This window comes from Pinus tabuliformis, chromosome 7 (genome assembly GCF_031772625.1).
Source record: "Pinus tabuliformis cultivar Carrire ecotype Pingquan chromosome 7, CPIR1, whole genome shotgun sequence".
Classification (NCBI taxonomy): domain Eukaryota; kingdom Viridiplantae; phylum Streptophyta; class Pinopsida; order Pinales; family Pinaceae; genus Pinus; species Pinus tabuliformis.
Window position 1 is genome coordinate 2,071,781,075 of NC_142293.1, and position 22,202 is coordinate 2,071,803,276.

The following is a 22,202-nucleotide window of genomic DNA, read 5'->3' on the forward strand; positions in this document are numbered from 1 at the left end:
TATAAGGTTGTTATATATATATATATATATATATATATATATATATATAGATATATATATATATATATATATATATATATATATATATATATATATATATATATATATATATATATATAACATAAAAAAAAATTATATATATCATTTAATTTTATTATATGTTAAACATGTTATATATATTGGTAGTCCATCTCACTTGCAATGACAAAAAAAATTCATCGTAGGTGCAGAGAAAGGCTTCTGCCATTTGCAAGTGAGACATTTTATAAATAATACATTGCAATTATGATGCATGAAAAATACGTTGTCGTAATTGCAATGAACATAGGCACCAAAACTAAGAAAACGACATTTTTCTTGACCTTTGCGACAATATGGTCCATACTGTCGGACTATGTTGTCGCATTTTAATGCTATATGTAGTAGTGAAAAATGTTGATGGAAAAAATTAAACTTAATCAACTTTGGGAAACCACGCGTAAAATCCCCAATTAGACACTTATCCGTTTGGGATAATGGTTTCTACTGGTTGAATGGGCCTCATTACCTTTATGAAGATTTCTTCAACGAATGGAGACTTGTGAATATGAAGATTAAAGAGATATAGGAAAAATAAATGATATCACTAAATGAAAGTAGTCAACTATAGAAAGAGTTCTAAAGTTTAATACTAGGTAACCTGGGTATTCCCAATACGTGAAAGTGAAAGATAACAAAACAACAAGAAATATAGATTTACTTTTTATGTCACTAATTTAGAATAGTGTGTAAATGAAATAATTATTTCAATTAAATAATTAATTGAATTAAATCATGAATATCATTCACATATCTATTTCGTATCTTTATGCTTAAAATTGAAAGGAACAATAAATCAATACTGAATTATTCAATCATCAAATCATGAACATAAAAACACTTTACTTATTCTAATTAAAGATTAGAGAAAAACAAATTCCAATAATACTATTGAGTTTGCTTTGCTATGTTGAAGCATGGAATCAAGAAATGGTCCAATGAATATATTAAGGAAGAACTGAGTACAAAAGTGTAACTAGGCTTTTCCATGTACAAATTTAAAACCCCTAGCCTAGTGCTTGAGAGCTCTTTAAATAGTTTTTACAAACATAGGGGAGGGTATTTTCTCCTCCTAACGTTCCTCAACAAATTACAACAAAAATATTATAAGATAAGGAATTATTTTGACTCAAAACATGGTTGTCCACTAAGAATCAATCAAGGCACGTTGCAATGTGTCCTAGGTCAATCCTTTTGTTACCCCACATATTGTTTTTAAAAATTGGTTTAATATCTACAAGTTCCAAAGAGGATATAAGATAATTCACATGCTCCTTAAAGGATCCCTTACGAGTGATCCACCTTTCTTCTATTAGGAATGGAGTGTTAAGCTAAAGTCTCCCCCAAAAATAACACAGTGAGTAAATTATGCATCATTTAGATTACAAAGATAGGTCCAAAAAGAAACTTTTTGTGCTAAAAAATTGGAATATAGATGTTTACAATGGAGCACATTTGCTAACTAGGAATGTGAAGAATGTGATTTGCTAAGAAATGGGGTGAATGATCCATCTAAATAAGCCAAAAAATGAGGTTGTATAGATCATACATAGCCCCCCATAAGTGCCTCTTGAGTTTACGGCTTGCACATTACTTCCTTTCCAAAAATATCCACATTTTTGGATCATCTCTTGTGCCCCCATTTTTGTCTCGTGGAGAAAGAGGAATAGAGGCTTTTCATATTTTATAAGGTTGTTTACTTCAGAAATCCTTTTGTATGAGCCTAGTCCTATGCAATTATAGGAGATTATCTTCATTATTTACTTTGATATCTTAATCGCCCATGAATAGGGTATGGATCACCTACTTTAAAATCTATTCTAACCACTTTGGTTAAGGATGTGCCTATTCATTGCTTTGTTTCTTGTTCTTTGTCTTTATTTTGTATTTCCTTTAGTAGGGCCTTATTTCATTTCCTTCCAACTTTCTTGGTGCCAGAATTTGGGCCTTACTCATTTTCATATTCCTTACTAGATCTCTCATTCGTCAATCCAATAATTGGATCTAGTGTTGCAATTTAGGGGTGAGAAACGCTTCCTTCTTCGTTGATTCCATCTCTTTCATATTTTGATTCATAGTTGGGATGTCTTCTAATAGTGGTGTTTCTTTTTTAATTCTTTCATGGTTGTCCAACACAACAACTTTTGGATTTTCTTAATTTGTGCCTTCTTGTATTTATCCTTCCTCTTCATGGTCTTCTAGAATTTCTAACCTATTCCCCTTCTTCTACTTGACTTTGTTGGTCTTCTATTTTATTCATAATTCCTTGCAACAATTCCCATATTCATGCACAATTTACACTCGAAAGGTAATTAATCATAATCCATTTCTTGAATGAAAGAATGACTATTTAAATATAAGAGAATGATTGAGGGTAAACCTTTATCTAGATCCACTTCATCATATATTCAAGCATAGGAAAACATGCCTTCATATGACTCAACATGATCAATGCATTTTATATTTGAAGGTTTCATCATTCCAACAATGTAAAAGAAGGAAAGGGAGCATAGCCTAGACAAGAAATGTTGAAGGTCCATCATTCTTTGGATTAAAATCTAGACTCCATTAATTTTAGTATAAACCCTAGGTGCCCATAAAGCAGGAATTCACAGAAAATAGGATATTTATTTGCCTTGTGTTCAAAAAGGAAGGTGAAGAAACCCTAGGCACAAGAAGTGGTTGAGAGTTGGTCTCACATGAAAAACCTCTAATTTTTATCAATCTAATAGTTAAGCAATTTCAAGGATGGCTAAATGCCTATAAATTGTCCTACGAAGCCCCTCTTCGCTAGATTGCAAGTCATTGATCAAGATTGGGCCACATGGAATGTGATCTTTCACATTTCATCCAAATTCTTGACATACCTAGAGGTGTTGGTCCCAGGGGTGCACAAACTGCTAGTTATCAGTGTATTGAAGGTTGTAATGTTAAGTGTAGAAGGAGGAGGGGAAACTGCAAGCCCTCCAGACCCTAAGGCCATTAGAGGTTGGAGAAAACAACTACGATTTAGTTAATGAAAAATAGAGGTGTGCACACTTGTGGTTAATAATTATGTTTATTATAATATATAGTGCTTATTTATAGTTCTATATTTTATATTGACTAAACATTATAATTAAGCCAATATGCTTGTTTATTTTGGAATAGGCCTTCCAAAATTTTAATTTAATTATAAATTATCACCACCCATGAAATGTAGACTAGTTGGATTGAGTGGGGTTTAGTCCCCAATAGGACTCACGTTCAAACCTCATGGGGATGGGTTGAGGATGGAAGTCACTTTTGGGGCTTAAACATGCAGGCTTCACTAATGAACCTCTAACATAGCACATGAATTCATGACATACTAAAAAATACCCTTAATTTGACTACATATTGGAAAATACCTCTAAAAATCATATTATTTAACCCCCTCCTCTAACATAGCATGTGCATTAATGGCATACTAAACAATACCCTTATTTTGACTACATATTTGAAAATACCTCTAAAAATCAGGTTATTTAACCCCCTACCAATACAAACCCAATACACCTTCTCAATTTAAAAAACCCCTACTTTCACTAGATGTTTTAGGTATCCATTTTTTCATTAACATTTTTTATACCCCTTTATATTTTTTCATTAACTTTGAGCTCTATTTTTTATACTACCGATACAAAAACCCTTTACCCCCTATTATATGTTGAATATATTTATGTCATTTTTTCCTCAATATATATCCCCAATATAAATGCACGTGGTATGGTATTGCTCCCCAATGGTGGTTGGAAGTAAGGAAAAAAATAGAGGAAAATACCAAAATAGAAAAAAATATAACTAATAGACAGTTTTTTTAATTGTTTTATCCTTAAAACTATTAACCTTTAAATTTTTTTATAACATTATATACAATAAATGCTACAAGGTACAAGGTAGTTTAATCCAGACCACTCAAGTTATAAATTATGCAACTAGGTAAATCATACAAAGTGATTACTATAATCTTGCTATAATTTCCATGGGCATTAACCACTAGTAAACTTACACTTTTACTTTTTTACTCATACTTATTCACGTGCTTAGGAACACATAAATAATGGTGGGAAGTAATTCGAGTAATTATATTTATTTACATCTTATCCCTATCCATTTTACTTGTATAAAATATTGCCATTACATCCAGAAATTATGGTATAAAATTTGTGAGATATTTATCAACATGACAATGTATTATGAAAATGTTGCAATAAGACTTGGGCTAATTAAATGGTTTAAATATAGCTTTTTGATTATATCTCTCTCTCTCTCTCTCTCTCTATATATATATATATATATATATATATATATATATATATATATATATGCTTGTCCATCAGATTGAGATTTTAAGTGTTGATGTTTAAAACCTCATCTCAATGGAATTAATTCTAATCACATAAGCCTCAATTCAGAAACAAATATTTATTTTTCAAATTCAAACATTATAACTTGCATTATTGAATGCTAAACTAACAATGGTCAATAGACAAATCTATTACTATAACCTTACTTTGGCAAAGACTAATAATATGTGTTGTATATATACTACTTCTTTCTACTTGCACAATATTACTAAATAATATGTACAAGATAGTATTAATACATCCAATTATTATAATGGTGTCAATACCCAATTTACAATAGATAACTATTCACCTAAACTTCTATATATATATATATATATATATAATCAACAAATAATTCTTTTTTAACAAAATATAGTTAATCTTATTAAATTTAACTATTTATTATATTTTTTTGGTACTTTTCAACAAAGCGTACATCTAACATTTGTTTTATATAATAATAATTTAATATAAAGATATGATATATATTGATTATTATTATTATTCTTTTATATATATATATATAATAATAATAATAATAAGTTCATCCTTTTTATAAACGTTATTGATAATTTTTTTGTTTTAATTATCTTTTGATAAATAAAACTCTTTATTTATATATTTAACCATATTATATTTCACTATTTATTATATATTTTTTAACTTTTTTTTCACTAAAGATAACAATCAAGGAGACATGTGGCGGGTTAGAGTATGGAGCCAGTTGGGCCTCTACGCGTGGCACACTCAACTTAATGGCTATTAGGAGTCGAGATCTCCCACGAATGTTACTTAAAGCAGGAAGGAGGCAGCAAGGTGGTCATTTGCAATGTGTGGGCAATGAGGAGGGAGTGCTGGGTGAGGGAGAGCAACGAGGTATTGGCATCCTGGCTTAGACAGAGGCTTGGGGAGACAGTGTAGGATGATTTCAGGATTGAAGGGTATGCGGGGGACTGGAACTCACAAGCTCTTTGGTCATGGGATCCGGGAGAGTACATGACAAACTGCAACGACAGGAATTACAGTACTAGGGCTAGTGCGAGTGAGTGGTGGGCTCTTGCTTCCCTTGCCTCACTTTGGGTATTATTCCAGCAAGGAATTTCTCCTCTGGAGCAACAGTTAGGTGGAGAATATGTGGCGTGGCTTTTCTCTAGGAGTGGCTAGTCTACCTTCTTAACCTACAATGCACCATTCAGCTCACAGGCAGACATTGGGGAGGTGCACGGGAATTACATTGCGCTGAGAACTTCAATGCAGAGGAGGTAAGCCGTGTTTTTTTTGTGTTTGGTTCATATTCGATTGGTGTGGTGGGTTGCTCAGGGCAAAACTAGGTTGATGTAATAGGCAGAGAAGGAGCCGACTACATGCCACAGCAACGAGGTCGTGCCCACAGAGGAGGAGTCGGTCATTGTATGGAGAATTGTCCGCCACAATACATACCTAGCTCGGGCTTGGAGTCGATCGAGAGAAACCACTCTGATGCAAAGGCAGCCATATCCCCAGATCACTCTCAGGGCCACATAGAGGCCCCTACTACCTTGGACTCCATAGCGGCTCAACTCAATACTCTCTTTCTGAGCATGGAAACTCTGAGGGAGCAGTGCTACGACGATCGGGATGAATTGGTGGCCTACATCAACAACCTCCAACACATGCAGAATGAACTCCTGGACTCTCTAGTTGGCCTTTGGCAGCAACTTCAATGAACAAATGACCACCTTCGTGTTGGGGACCCAGGTAGAGCATATCGACTACCACAAGCATGAGAAGGCAGTTCTCTTTGTAGCCCCACCACCGTTTCCCCCCAACCCTCCTCTGTAATGTGTAATTATGGTTGTGCTACTTTTGTTTTGGAAATAACCAAAAACACGGGTTGTCTTGTCTTCCTTATAGGCTCAATCTTGTTCAGAGCAGCTCTCTTGTTAGCTCTTAAGCCTGTTATTTTCCCTGGTGTGGCAGCAATTTGTGGTATTCAAAACTATACTTGAAATATTACTCAAAAATTTAATGTCCACGCGTTTTCACACTCGGTTTTAGACAAGAGCGACGTCTTTCTGTGTTTTAAATAGGAAATAACAGTTTTTTCAAGGTGGACAACCCTTTGTAATTGCCATTACAAATGACCTCAAAGCTCATCGACTCTTGAGAATGCTCAAGTACTATAATGATGTTACCACCAAAGTTATGTACGCATTGTCATGATATTATCACCAAGTTTTTGTACGCTCTGCATTGAGAATCTGCAGCGATCCAACTCCTTCACAATGAAGTTAACCTCAACATCAGAATCATTATTCACCATGGTTATTAATATTCCATTTTAGTAATTGTTATTAATATCTTGATATTGCTCAATAATTATTAATTGTTGTTGAACTTGAAAATATTGGAATGGCTGAATAATTAATGGTGAAAAAAAAAGTGTGGTGTTAATAACATACAAAATTCTATAATTATTTTAATTTTTGAACATATATGCATTAATTTTGAATATAATTGGTTATATATATCTATATATATATATATTTTGAATAAATTAAAAATAATTCTATGAAATTAATTATAAAATTAATAAATTTACTTATTTTAATATCATAATTTAATTTAAATTTTATCAAATAATTAAACTATGCTTTTATTAAGGTTAACAACATTACCCCCCAAAAAAATCATTCACAATATACTTCTAAATTCAAGTATAGTAATCACTTTCAAATGGCGGCCGGTCAAGTCCGTGGACTTGTTTCATTTGATTATTTTAAATAACATTGTTTTCAAATGAAGTACTGCCATTTAGTTTTATGGAAAATCATTTTTCTTTTGGCAATAATATAAAACAAGGCTGCATAGCTAGCATTCCCTACCGCTTAGTTTAATTATTGAATTTTGAAAGACATGAACTAACTCCCACATTTGAACAAAGATTATAGAGTAGCCACTCTAGATTAGTTTAAATATAGTAAAATTAGAGAAAAAACAATAAAAACAAACAATTGTATATTAATAAAAATTACAATTAAAATAGCAATATAATTCATGATTGCATTATTTTTTGCTAGGCAAAGATAATAAGAACTTTGTTTGTAGATGTTTTTTTTATAAAATTTAATATCATATTTGTTCATTTTAATCTATTATTTGTATAGATTTATATGGAAAATTTATATTTTTTCAATAGAAGGTACAACTGCCTTCTAGAAACGCTCTCATGGGAAAAGATGGATGTGCGGTGTTAGATTAAAATATAGTTAAATTAACCTAGTTTAAATATAGTTAAATTAAAATATATGTTAAGGGAGTGGTGAAAAATTGAGTCTACCTAGCCAAATGTGAGACAAATATCACCTAATTTGTGAGTAAGGGATCTTGAAGTACTCCGACAAATACATGGTTTTGAATCAACCTTTCCAACTTCAAGTGAGTGTGTACAAATGTCTTTATTATATTAAAGAATCGTATAAATGTTGATTAGATAGTGGTTAAATAAAGTTTGAATGTCAAATATTTGAATGCATTAGATCTAAAAACTATTCTATAATGTTATTCCACATTATACATTAATGAAGACTAAGTCATGATGTACTAGATTATAATGCAAATCAATAGAATAAGTCTCTCATTTCAAATTCTAGTTTATGGTTATGATAAATTTAATTTTTTTGTTTACTTATTCTATTAAATGACTATCCTTCTATTGGATAATTTATTGCACCTATTGGTTAGAATGATTTATTAGAGATAATGGTTATCGATTAACTCTTTATGTGGTGATTTTGGTATGGTGATCAATGCTCTATAATATTGATTGTTTTCTAAGGATGAGTGTTAGGATGGACATTGATCATGTTAGCTATATTAATTAAACCCATAGACAACCATTTATGGCTGGGCATAATGTGGGTGAAACATCTCCCATCAAGGGGATTGAAAATGGTAGTACCTAGATAACAATGAATCACTTGTTGGACATCGATTTGTATCTAGGCCTCAAATTGATAGGAAAAATGGTTTCATCATGGGATATTATCATGAATTTTGTATGGTTTTGGAAGTATTATTTCCATGTTAACTTAGGGATATGTGGAGCATCATTAGTTTATAAAAATAAACCTATTTTTGAGTCAATATGCCAAGGTTGTAAATGTGCATTATTGCATGATTACCATGACAACTATGATGTCATCTCACTATAATCACTAGTGTTGTTTTTGAACGACATGAGTAGAGTAGGGAAGCATCCTTGACTAGCTTAGAAAGTGGGGAAATGGATCTAGTGAAATGTTTAGAACCTAATTGTATTGGATATAGTCAATCTTGAAGTTGTAAGAGTTGTTAATTTTCATCTTAAAATCATAATAGAAGGATACATTATTGAATTTGCAACTAAATTTAGCCAATATTTTTCACAAGTAGAGGAGGAGTTCAAGAATAGAGCTTTTGGAAGGATGGTAAAAGAAATTGTAACCTAAGCTAAGATGGATTTGGTGAAACGAGCCTATATTCCTTTTAACACACCAATCATGATAGCATAAGAACTTGTGCTTGATAGTAGTCTACGATGAATCCAAAAGAATGAATAGTTAAATTCAAATGTATTATGGAAGAGGCATAATATCAAGGGAAAGAAGAGCAGTATAAGAAGTGAGGTGTAATATTTGAAAAGTGGTGGAAGGACAAGGTATGGGAGATTATTTTAGAAAGATGAAGTGGTGAGTGGAGTTAATGAAGAGAAGGGAAGGACTAGAGCATGAATGGACAAGTTGAATATATGGAAAAGGGGATAGAAATCTAACCAATGGTTGAGATAATTTTTCTTGGTAGTTGAAGGAAGATTGTGGAGGAAGTGTTAGAGGAACCACACTAGGAGCATGAATGTGATATAGATAATTTATATTTATTATATATATATATATATATATATATATATATATATATATATATATATATATATATATATATATATATATATATATATATATATATATTGAATCAATAATATACCTTGGTGGAGGGAAAGGGGTGGGGAGAAACGACTACGGACTGAGGATGCAGAAGAAGAGCTAGGGTTTTAGGTTTCTGAGCTCCATGGAGGTGCGCAAAGGGGGGAGCTCCACTCCCTCCTACAAGTAGGCAGTGGCCAACCAAGGTAAGAAACCAATAGAATCTGTTAGAGGTCCTTCAGGAGAAGGGAAAAGGAACATGGAAGAGGATCAAGATTTTACCAAACCAAGGGAGGAAAACAACACAAAAGACAATGAGGAAGAAGACAAGAAACAGGGAGCACAAAACAAGGCACAAAAGGGGCCATGTAAACCCAAGGCTGAGGTCACTCCCAGAGTAGTTTTAAATGATCCTGCTCTGCAGGTGCACAGGGACCGCATGCGGACCTATGCTATCATTTGTATATGGCCCACTGAAAAGGCATTGCAAACGTGGATTAAATACCACTGGAAACCAAAAGGAAGAATAGACCTACATCTTGGGTCAAAGGGTTTCTTCAATGTGGTCTTTACAAATATTGAGGACAAAGACAGGGTGTTTGAAGGAGGACCCTACTTCTACGCTGCAACAGGCCTCTACATGTGGCCGTGGATGATGAATTTTGTCCCGGAGCGAGAGACTTTCACTTCAGTCCCGGTCTGGGTAAGACTCTACTCCCTACCTCTTGATTATTGGCAAACAGAATCATTATCTGCCATAGGAAATAAGCTAGGGTGTTTTGTCAAAGCCTCTGAGGCCACCAGAAGGGGAAAATACACTTCCTTCGTACGGATATGTGTGGAGATGGATCTCTCTAGAGCTCTACCGGATGAGGTCATATTGGAAGTTTTTGATGAAGAATGGGTGCAAACAATAGATTATGAATATATTCCCTTCAAATATTGTAGGTGCCATGAGCATGGGCATCTATTTAGAGACTACCCTCTCAGTAAAATAAAGAACGGAAGTAAAGCAACTACAATGAAAGATACTGAAAACTTTCACAAAGTGGGATATAGAGGAAAAGGGGGCAAAAACAACAACAAACAGGAGGGAAAGAGGCCGATATGAACAGGTTCCAAGTTCTCGAAGAAGAGGAAGAGATAACAAAGGTAGATCAGGTAATGGAAGGTAGCCCAGGGAAGAAGGAGAAAGAAGAAGATAGGGAACACACACATGATAGTAATAAACATAAAAAGACTATGCTGAGCGATGAAGAACTTGAGATGGACCAAGAGATGACCCAGAGTGAGATGGAAACAAAGGATCATGAACTGTAGGAGGTTTTTGATAGAGAACTAGATCTGGAAGGGTTCTTGAAACAAGGAACCATGGGAGGGGTAGACTGTTATAGACATATTTGGGCACTACAACCCAAATCTTATATGTCAATAAACCAAGGGCTATTTAACCCCTAAAAGTGTTGTTTCATACCCTAAAGGATCATGGTCAACTTATTACATCATTCCCCAGAAGTTCCACCTGAAAAACCACTCAAGACTGGCGAAAACTAGATCATACTGACTGCTCGACTATCAGGGTGCGATGCATACTGACTCCTACACTAGCCAGGTGCGATGCATATTGACTCCTACACTAGCCAGGTGCGATGCATACTAAAGAGGCCTTCTGTGGAGTGCGATGAGCGAGAATGGACAAATGTCTGAGGCAGTTTGCTAAGTGGATACTCATGGAATCTTCTAGAAACTTCTCCTATGACAATTGCCTCTCTGAATTCTCCTAGGGATGAGTAAGAGATCCAAGAAATCTCCAAGTGGAACCAAGAACAACAAATGGAATGACACTAATCAAAAACCCAGAGATGACTCACACCCTTGTGGACATCTATAAATGGATCCCTCATCTGAAAGATCTAGAGGCAGGAATTTTGTAATTTGTAGGGAAGTGATGATAGTTTGTCTTTGAGAAGGAGTATTGTATTGTTGGGTGATCTTGCTTTTCATTCAAGGTGAAGAGGAATTTGATGCTGGATCAGACAGTTGGGTTGTAATTCTCCCTTCTGTTTTAATAAAATTCTTTGAGTTTTCCTCCATACAATCATGTATTTGTGAATGTTGTTATTTGTGAATGCTATTGTATGTTCATTGTATTTTTTATTCTACAATGCTTATGATATAATAGATCAATAGGCTTTGATGGTGTTTTGTTACTTTGCCTCTACAGGTATTCTTTAAGCGGGATAAGTAGGAGAAGAGTTGCAAGCTCTATCAAGGGGGAGAGAAATCAAGCAAGGAGTCAAGCAGAAGATTCAGGTTGGTTCCTTTGCCTCTCTCTTATCTATCATACATAGAGGAAATCCCAAATTGCTTTGATTGTTTGTTTCTAGGATAGCTACCAATCCTAGAGGACTAGCAGATCGAAAAGACACTAGTTTTCCTGGAAACAAAATGGCGACTCCGCTGGGGAACAAATAGTTTTCTTGTTTGTTGTTTTTGTTTGTTTTATAAACTATAGACGGAGCCTGAAGTTAGCTAGATAGCCTTCGAACTGCTCTTGCTCTGCAATTGCAAAGTAGATGAATGCTGCTTCAGTCAATCTCTGGTTTAGTTTATGAATTGAACATCTGACTTACAAGAATTCTAGATGCCCTTTTGGTAGCTCAGTAACCTCTCAAGATCATACCCCTGTACTTTTCTCTTTACTGTCCATCATAGCTCAGCTTAACTCGCTGAAATCCGCTGCAAATTTGAGCCAAAACCCATCTCAATTGCGCTCCCTAGCCCATCGCACTGTCTGTCACTAGAAGCTAGTCTGCATCACACTTCCGAAGTGTAGCAGGTGTGATGCATCCATGTTTCTGTGAAGCCCAGGTGTGATGACTAACTGAGCCTATTTCTCTCCTTGAAATTTGGGGTTTTTTATCTTTGTTTTCAGCTCTGTTTAGTTGCTTTTTGCTACTTATGAACAATATTTCATTGTTGAAGCCTGCTTGCATTACATTGTTTAGCCTCCATCGATCAGGATTAGTAAATGTTTTTATGTATTTGTCCATCATTTACAATCCTTTGTCGAAAAGTTACTTAAATCGATATGTTGTTTTGGTGCAAAAAGTGTCGTAACTGTCGTTTTGTGTCAAAAAGAGAAGTGTCATAAAGTCTTCCTTCTCCGAATAGTCGATTGAAATTTTTGTCATATATTTGATTTGATTTTTTGTTTTTTTTTTTTCCCATGGAAAAAGTCGTAATTTCTATTAATTTATAAGAAATTACATTTTGTAGATGCCGAGGCATATGCATATGGAGGCATGTTTGCCTATCAAGATACATGAAACTTTCTAGATAATGAAAAAGGCTTAACTGCTAATCGTTGTTACTCCACGCAGAGAGTCTGTAATCAACCATATTGTATCAGAACTTCCCTCAACAAAAAGAGGGAAAAAGGTTCAAAATTGTATCATCTCTACGCAGAGAGAGATATATTATGTACCGAAACCAACACTGTTTTATATATAGCTGTTAAAATAGATATGAGAAAAAAACATAATTTATACAATGAGATCAACAAAATATTGGGCTTATAGCCCAATTTGTCCATGTTCTACAAAAGGTCTGTGGTAATATTGATGGTAAGTACCATCAATTTCCTCCTGAATCAACCAGTCATTGCCCTGTAGATGCGCTGCCTCTTTTGAAAGTTGATCAGCCTCCGAGTTTTGTTCCCCGCAGTCGAGGTGATGTCCCTTGCTGTGCCCGAGCTCGATGGAGGAGGAGGCAAGGAAGGAATGGAGTTCGATGGTCGCTTGTCCGATGCCGCTTTTTCGGGGGTACCCAGGGTATCCCTTGATTTTTCAGGTACAAGATCATCCTTTTGCTGAGAGGGGCTCCCATCCGTCTGCTCAGTCTCCTGCCTCTGCTCAAAACCCCTATTTTTATGCAGAAGAGGGCAATCCTTGTATAAGTGTCCTACTTTATGGCATCTGCGGCAATGATACATGATGCCTTGATAATCAATAATCTACTTTCAGGATGTGTCCCTCCACTGTATGGTGATGAATTCCTGAAGCCCTCCTCTTGTGTCAAGATTGATTAGGATGCGAGCATATGCCATCATACCTGTGTGAAGGTATGACTTGTCATACTCCATGTAGGTGCCAATAGCATTGCCGATCTGTCTGAAGATGTCCTCAGACCAGTATTGTAAAGGGAGACCCGGAAGCCGAATCCATACAGGCCCTATGCCAATCTGTTCAGTCTCAGGATCGAAGAGGGGCGTCCAACGTTTCAGCAGTACCGGGGCGTGCTCGAAGTGCCAGTAGGAGGATAGTACCCAATTTGTGTGATCGGCACGAGCGAATCTCAAAGCGAACCATCCCCTCACAAACGTCTGCACGAATGGGATGTCAACCAGATGGTGACCCCATACCTCTGCTGCCCAGGCCTTCAGGCGAGCGGCCGAGTAATTCCTTCCCCTGATGCAACCGACCAAGACTCTGTCCGCAAAGTCCATGGCTTCTCCCCACTGAATATCCTCTTCTAATCTCAGGAAGATGTCGTCTGCCTTAGATTTGTAGCACTTGTACTTCTTCTTGGTCCCCTGAGGGGGAGGTGGATGCGGTGCCCTGCTAGGAGGAGGGTCTGAAGACTCAAGGGGAGGGCAAGGGTTTGACGAGGAGGGGGGCAGACCATCAGCCGAAAGATGTATGGTACCGGCGAGTGGCGGGATAGCATGGAAGGGGGAGCAAGGGTAGATTGAATGTGCGAAATGACCGAAACCCCAGTCATTGGTGGGAGAACTCGGGAGATAGAGCTAGAGGTAGGGGGGTCTAAACCAGGGTTAGGGTTTAGGCAGGCAAAAACGAACCCTGGTGATGACGGGGATGCCAGAGGAATAGATAATGATGGCCAGGTAGGAGGATCTTCTGGCAGGACCACAGGGGGCCAGGAGGGTTCAGCCAAAGAGTAGCCAGAACTGACTAAGCTTGCCGACGTGGGAAAGGAGGAGCGCTAGATGGAAACCCCCTCCAGCGGGTCTTCGGAATAATCCACGGCATCTAAGTCTTCCATGTCGACAGCTGCGCCTTGAAACAGAGGACACCTCGAAACTGCAGGAAAAACGGAGAAACAGAAAAACCCGGGCCGGTCAACCAGGAACAGGAACAGACCGCGAGAAGAGGCGGTTAGTAACGGAAAAACCTCCGAGCAACACGTTCAGTACAATAGCCACCAGTGAAGCGAGACCGTATCAGATAGAAAGCTAATGGTAAAAAAAGAAAGCGGCAGTGCAGGTTACAACGACCGTCCGGGAATAACCGCTGCATAATCGAAACCCTAACCGAAACCCTCTTTCGCAGTCTCCATCTCCCCTCGCTCCTTCGATTTTATTTGTTGTTATTTGAAGTGTCGAAAGAATTTTCTATTCGAAATTGAAAAGTGTCGTTTAGTCTTCCTTTCCATTTTGAAAAGAAATTGTCGAAATGTCACTTTGAGTGAAATGTTTCAGATCTATACTTAGTTCTCTTTTTTGGCATTCCTCACATTAAGGGAACGAAAAACAAATACATGCATTTGAATTTGCATTTAGCTTGTGTGCGAAAAATGATTTAGGAAGGTGCATTTATTGTATGCTCTTCGCTCTTTGTTTGAAAGAATCGTAATCTTCTTTCCTTAGTAGCTAGGGTCTTCATTGCTAAAAATAAACAACGATTGTTTATCATTGTAGATTGCATTTATGAATTTTACATCTGCACCACACAGTGAACCATTGAAAGCCAAACTTCTAAACAAGATCAGCTTTAAAATAAATTTCACTGAACTTAACAACGCTTTGGAACCTAACGCAACACATCTAGAGGTCTAGGCTAGAGATGTGTTCTGGCGTTGTAAAATCTAGTAACTATCGTTTTCATAGAAGGTTGGGTGATTCCTCCTCTTTGATACGACAAGTGCTAGCACAGACTTGTGCTCCCCGTACCGTCGTGTATATATTCGGAATAGGCTTACATCCATTATCCATAGGAAGCCGTGTCTGTCGCCCTATCGATTGCAATGCATTGAACACAACATTCAGGAAGATTGACTACCGTACATAAGTCCTTGGTAATTTCTCTTTAATTTATCACCAAGGTGTATATTACAATTTTGCGATTGGTTCGGTAACCCCTCTGTCTAGATTTCCAGAGTAGTCACTTTTGTTCCTTTTCGACTCCTTAAAAGAAAAGGTCCATCTGAGCACTTGTCACTTCAGGCTCATTAAAAATCGAAGGGGACTAGAGTCATCTTTAGCTTTTTCTCGACTCTTAAAAATTGAAAAAGAAAAGTTGTGTCAAAGCGTCATTAAAATTTATTAAATTCGGAATAACATCCCTATTCCTTCGTTGATCTTAGGTTGAGATAATGGAGTCCACCAATCAAGGAATCCCTTTGGAAGGGAATTCTAGTCCATTTTCTTCTTGGGGAAATATTGGTGCTCCATATATGGCCACATTGTCCCTCCCGGGAATCACAATTGGCCTACCAGTCTGGATTTTCTCAACCTCTGTCATTCAAAATACCGTGATTCCTCAGCAATCGAATCAGAAACCAGTTAATATTGAAGTTGACCCTTCGCCTTCTTATTAATTTGTTTCTCCCTCCCCTTATTCCTCTTTTCTTGGTGAAAGTAGTGATGCTAGTAACCGGGTGACTGAGAAGAAGAAGAAAGGGAAGGAGAAGAAGAAGAAGTCAGTTAAGCAAGGGGGCAACCATCCAGCATCTAGTGAAAATCCACACACTAAACTTTCCAAACACAAACATCCATGCATAATTTGCAAAGGAGACCATTTCCATCGAGAATGTCCATGTATTCCTTGGATCTTGAGAGAATGGTCCCCCCGTTCGCACCAATAGGTGTCATCAACTTCTGGTGATCATGTTGACAACACACCATCAACTAGTAATAATGGGTAGAAAGGAAGATTCAAAACTCCATGTAGCTTATGTGAAGGGGACCATACCCTTCCCCGTTGTCCTTTTTTGGATGAAGCCAAAAGGGTCTTTCATAACCGTCCTGCTTCACCACAACGACTTCCACCTGGATACAGGAAACTCTCCCCAAGTCCTTTACTAGTTGAAAATCTGACTGACTTAACTCAACCGTCGGTCAAAGCACCTATTGCTAAAATGAATCTTCTGAGTCCATACCGGACCAAATTCAACAGGTCGAGATGGCAGTCGACCCAATAATACCTTCAGAAGATCCACCTTTATATGATACCATTCCCAAAGAGAGTGATAACGGTACTGTTCAAATTCTTTTTATTACTTCAGAGTCTGATGAACTTGGGGGAAATCCGCCCATTCCTTCACAACAGGAAGAGAATCCCCCAGTTCCTACTACTCAAGGGGTTAATTCAACCATTTATTTGGTACCCCCTCCAAGCAGTCTAGTCACTTCCTTTGATTGGAATCGACTAGCAAGATCCCGCCTTCCTTCTAATGTACCATTCCAGATCATAGTACAAGTTTACAAAATGATCGTGTCTGGCACTATCATAGATGAAGGGGCATTAGTGAGTATCCTTTCCTCAACTGCTTGGAAAGCGCTTGGTTCACTATCGCTTATACCTGTTACTAAAAATTTGTTAGGCTTTAACAAAGGAACCAGTCGACCGTTAGGGATCCTTCCTAAGTTACCAATTACTTTGAGAAGAAAAATTGTTCACTTGAATGTGATGGTAGTCCAAGGACTGTTAGATTACAATCTACTCCTTGGACGTGACTATGTTTACAACATGGAAGCTATTGTTTCAACACTCTTTCGAGTGATGTGTTTCCCGCATGAAGGAAAAATTGTCATTATTGACCAGCTTTCGTTTCCTGGTTCAAACACAGCTTCAAGTCAAACATCATCCCTAAATGGTCCTTTTGTGTCGTGAATGTCTCTTCAACCTTCATTCCATCCACCTAATTACTGCGATTAGTCCAGTGAATGTAACGAAGCTTTGGGGGCATGCACCCTGGTCTACTTCGGCAGATAAACCCAGCTGAAAAGATAAGTTTCCTTGTAGGTTATGTGATTGGAAGTGTTATCTCACACCATTCACCTTTTTCTATTTGATGGACAAAGCCCAAGAAGTGTTTTGACCGCCGACTAAAACCATCCTACTTAACCACAGTGATTTCCATATGGTTACTGGAAACTCTCCTTTTCTCGATGCCTAGAGGCATGCAAACCTTTTTATGCAAGATAAAAATGATCAATTTCATTTTTTAGCTTTTTAGCTTTTTAGCTTTTTAGTTTTTTATTTTTTAAACTTCTTAGGTTAGGTGATTGGTCTGACACACCATTCACCTTTGTCTGCATCACAGACGAAGCAAAGGAAGTGTTTTGTCGAGCTGTTGATGAAACCATCCTACCTAACCTCAGTAGTTCCTTAGATTTTTAGTTTTTTCTAGCTTTTTAGTTTTTTAGTTTTGTCGTTTCTAGCTCACATAAAAAGAAATTGAGCATATGTTATCCCACGGTTCAAGCTCATTAAAAAATGAACCGGGCAATGACCAATGTTGTCATATGGTTCAAGCTCGTTAAGAAAATAAATCTACCACCATGAACAATATTCTCACATGGTTCAAGCTCATTAAAAAATAAACCTACCACTGAGCATATGTTCCCCGAGAGTTCAAGATCGTTAAAAAATGAACCCACCTTCAGTAAATAACCTTTGTGATTGCCATAATATCAGCCTTTTGAGCCTTGGTTGTGTTCCTGCCATCACCTCCATTCTTTTGGCCAATCATACGCTTCCACTTGATTGTTTACCTTTTTGAGGAATAGCTATGACGAGTGGTCCTATTAGCCACCCTCTTCACATCACCATGTTTTGAGAAATTCCAAGCTTACCCGAAACCATTTGCTACCCTAAAACGCCACTCGTTCCTCAAAAACGAGTCTCCTTTAAACTCTTTTCAGACTCGTTAAATATGAAAAGATTGTCGATCTATTGGCCTTTCCAACTCGTTAAAGTAAGGGGAAGTGCCATCCCTCTTGTATATTTTAATATTTTTCATACCTGGGGGATTATCTCACGAAAAATTTCAAGCACTTGTCTTTTCAGCTCGCTAAAGTTATCGAAAAATCATCCCTTTCGTATTATTTTATCCTTTTTCGGACTTAAGGGATTATGCTACGAAAAATAACTACTGGAGTTTCCTTTTCGTCCCTTTTCAAACTCTCTAAACATGAAAAGGACCGAGTTATCCTTGTCATTAAACTCGTTAAAACAATAGTGACAAACTTGTCCACCTAGACAAGAACTAGTTTCACTGTCGCTAGGCTCGCTAAAACATAGCGACAGGTTTGCCCGAAGGGCAAATTATAGAACAAGCATATGTTATCCTCCTCAAGTTTGACAAAAATAAAGAGGTACTGGTCAACAATGACTGGGGAAAAGGGGAAGAAACTTAAAGAATTTTATTGGTAGCAGGTCACTCTTGAACATGACACTTTTACTCCATCACCATGATTAAGTTGAGTTGGGTTATTCTGTTCATCGGTCATATCACCATTGGTCCTCCATACCATCCATCTTTTGAGGTTAACGCTACCAATCCATCTCAGTGTCGCCGATACGTTCAAGAGAAGTCATTCAGAGAATTCACCATCCAGTTAATGCCTCATCCATTGCAATACCTTCACCCTCCATTTTTCATGACCTCCATTCCTAAACCTTGTATCGTCAGATCATTTTTCACCTCCAGAAAATCATTTGCTTCGTTTCGTGTCATTGATATGGGATACATTAAGGCCCTCCTACGACGGGTCACCTCTTGTCAAGATCAACTCATTATCCAAGAAGTTGGCTTAGAATCAACCTTTTCAGTACTTTGAAGCTTGCATGCCTCAATGGCAAGTTTCTTACTTCTGGTGACAGGTTTACATCAATGGCCTTCAACCGAAAGATTTTGCATGGTGTTCGAAATGGGATCATATATTCACACCACGTGAATTGTACTGTAGTACCTTAAGGGTCATTATCATTATTGGTGATTCCTATTGCATCTGTTAACAGCTTACATTATTGGCTAGTAATCAGGTGATGTTTATCCATGTTCAACTTCAGGACATCTTTTCACATGGACCGACTTGTACATCGGACAAAGATTGAACGAGTTTGAAGACCCCGGATCTAGTTTCATCCTTCCGGGCTGCGATATATTCATGAATATAAGGACATCAAATGTACACAGAAGCTACACAGATGATCATCCAAGCTAAGGGATGATGACTCTACATATAAAGAATCACTAGTCTACAACTGTAGACGATTATCTGTTCTATGTACATGAAAATGAATTTATAAAGCTGAGCATGGGAATGCCCACCTCAGCTAGATCATGGAAACTTATATTGTGATGATGTATTTTATTGTATCTTATACAAGTCACCTTCCAGGTCGAATACCTCAGATCCTCATGATAAAGCATTTCACCCGACATCAAAAGATTTATGACTTCATGCTTTAGGGGGCAACTGTTATAGACATATTTGGGCACTGCAACCCAAATCTTATATGTCGATAAAACAAGGGATCTTTAACCCCTAAAAGTGTTGTTTCATACCCTAAAGGATCATGGTCAACTGATGACATCATTCCCTAGAAGTTCCACCTGAAAAACCACTCAGAACTGGCCAAAACTAGACCATACTGACTGCTCCACTGTCAGTGTGCGATGCATACTGACTCCTACACTAGCTAGGTGAAATGCATACTAAAGAGGCCTTCTGTGGGGTGCAATGAGCGAGAGTGGACAAATTTCTGAGATAGTTTGCTAAGTGGATGCTCATGGAATCTTCTAGAAACTTCTCCTATGACACTTGCCTCTCTGAATTCGCCTAGGGATGAGTAAGAGATCCAAGAAATCTCCACGTGGAACCAAGAACAACAAGTGGAATGACACTAATAAAAAACCTAGTGATGACTCACACCCTTGCAGTCATCTATAAATGGATCCCTCATCTGAGATATCTGGAGGCGGGAATTTCACAATTTGTAGGGAAGTGCTGATAGTTTGTCTTTGAGAAGGAGTATTGTATTGTTGGGTGATCTTGCTTTTCATGAGGTGAAGAGGGTTTTGATGCTGGGAGAATGATGTTGGATCAGACAGCTGGGTTGTAATTCTCCCTTTTATTTTAATAAAGTTCTTTGAGTTTTCCTCCGTACAATCGTGTATTTTTGAATGTTGTTATTTGTGAATTCCATTGTATGTTCACTATATTTATGATTCTACAATTCTTATGATATAATAGATTGAGATGCTTTGATGGTGTTTTGTTACTTTGCCTCTACATGTATTCTTTAAGTGGGATAAGTAGGAGAAGAGTTGCAAGCTCTATCAAGGGGGGGAGAAATCAAGCAAGGAGTCAAGCAGAATATTCAGGTTGGTTCCTTTTCCTCTATATTATCTATCATACATAGAGGAAATCCAAAATTGCTTTGATTTTTTGTTTCTAGGATAGCTGCCAATCCTAGAGTGCTATCAGATCGAAAAGACATTAGTTTTCCCAGAAACATAGACTCAGTACCTCAAGAAGTGTTCAACAGAGTACAACAGCTGTTCCTATGGAAAACGCAGGCTGAAGGGTTGGAAAGGCAAAGAAACAGTGAAAGACAGGACAACGAAGGTGTGAAAACTATGAAAGCCACACTAGGATTAGCTCCTAGAAACCTATGAAAGAAAAGAGCCAGAAAAAAGAAAAATGAGTTATTGATGGAATGTGGAAAGCTAATGATAGATTCAGGTAAGATGAAAGACCTAACCAGTTACTCCTTTACAAATCTTTAATAATGAAGTTCACATCTTGGAATATCAGAGGTCTAGGTAGTAAAAGAAAACAAAGAATACTTAGCAATAGAATGAAACAAGAAGCTCCGAATATGATCTTTATCCAAGAAACTAAATGTTCCATTCAAAAAATAAAAGAGATTCACAGCAAATGGCTCAATAGATTTGAGTTTCTAGAAGTTAAAGCAAATAATACAACAGGAGGCATACTCACTCTTTGGAACTCCCAAAAGCTTGGCATAATAGATGCTGAGGCATCGAGGAATTATTTATCAGTGGTTATTCAGCCTGTGGGAGATAGGGAGACTTATCTGGTCACAATTGTTTATGGCCCTCAAAGAATGGATGATAAACTCAGGTTTCTAGATTCTCTTGTGGATCTAAGAGATAGACATGTAGGAGTACCATGGATCATGGGTGGGGACTTCAACATGATCAAATCACTTTCAGAGAAAAAAGGAGGAACCAGAACTTTAAGTAAAGACTCCATAGCATTTCAAACTTTTATAGATAGTATGAAGCTAGTTGACAGGGATATAAGTAATGGCCTCTTTACTTGGAACAATAAAAGAGTAGGAGAGTCTCAAGTAGCCTCAAAGTTAGACAGATTCATAATCTCAGAGGACCTTATGCTCACCGACAAGGAAATGATAGCGAGAATTCTCCCCTTTGGAGGCTCAGACCATTGGCCTGCACAACTTGAGGTTCAAGGCATTGGCACCCCCAAGAACAGACCTTTTAGATTTGAGAACATTTGGCTCACCCACCTAGATTTCATCAGCAACATTACAAAATGGTGGACAGAAGATCTTCATATTCAAGGTACAAGAACGTTTCTGCTACACAAAAGACTAAAGCACATCAAGCTTAGACTTAAATACTGGAACAAGAATGAATTTGGCAATATTTTTGAAGCGAAAAAAGTTGTTGAAGACAAAATGCAGGAACTCAATCAAGCCCTTATCAAGGATGGCTTTGACAAATTTAGAAATGA

The 22,202-nt window shown here is 37.1% G+C and overlaps 1 protein-coding gene across 1 annotated transcript; it reads right to left on the minus strand.

The window, feature by feature from the left end:
* Nucleotides 1-13,409: 13,409 nt before the first annotated feature.
* Nucleotides 13,410-13,895, minus strand: LOC149256822 (uncharacterized). The gene has a single exon (XM_089455471.1). The coding sequence runs from the start codon at nucleotides 13,893-13,895 to the stop codon at nucleotides 13,410-13,412; it is 486 nt and encodes a 161-aa protein (XP_089311597.1).
* Between the last annotated feature and the right edge of the window lie 8,307 nt (nucleotides 13,896-22,202).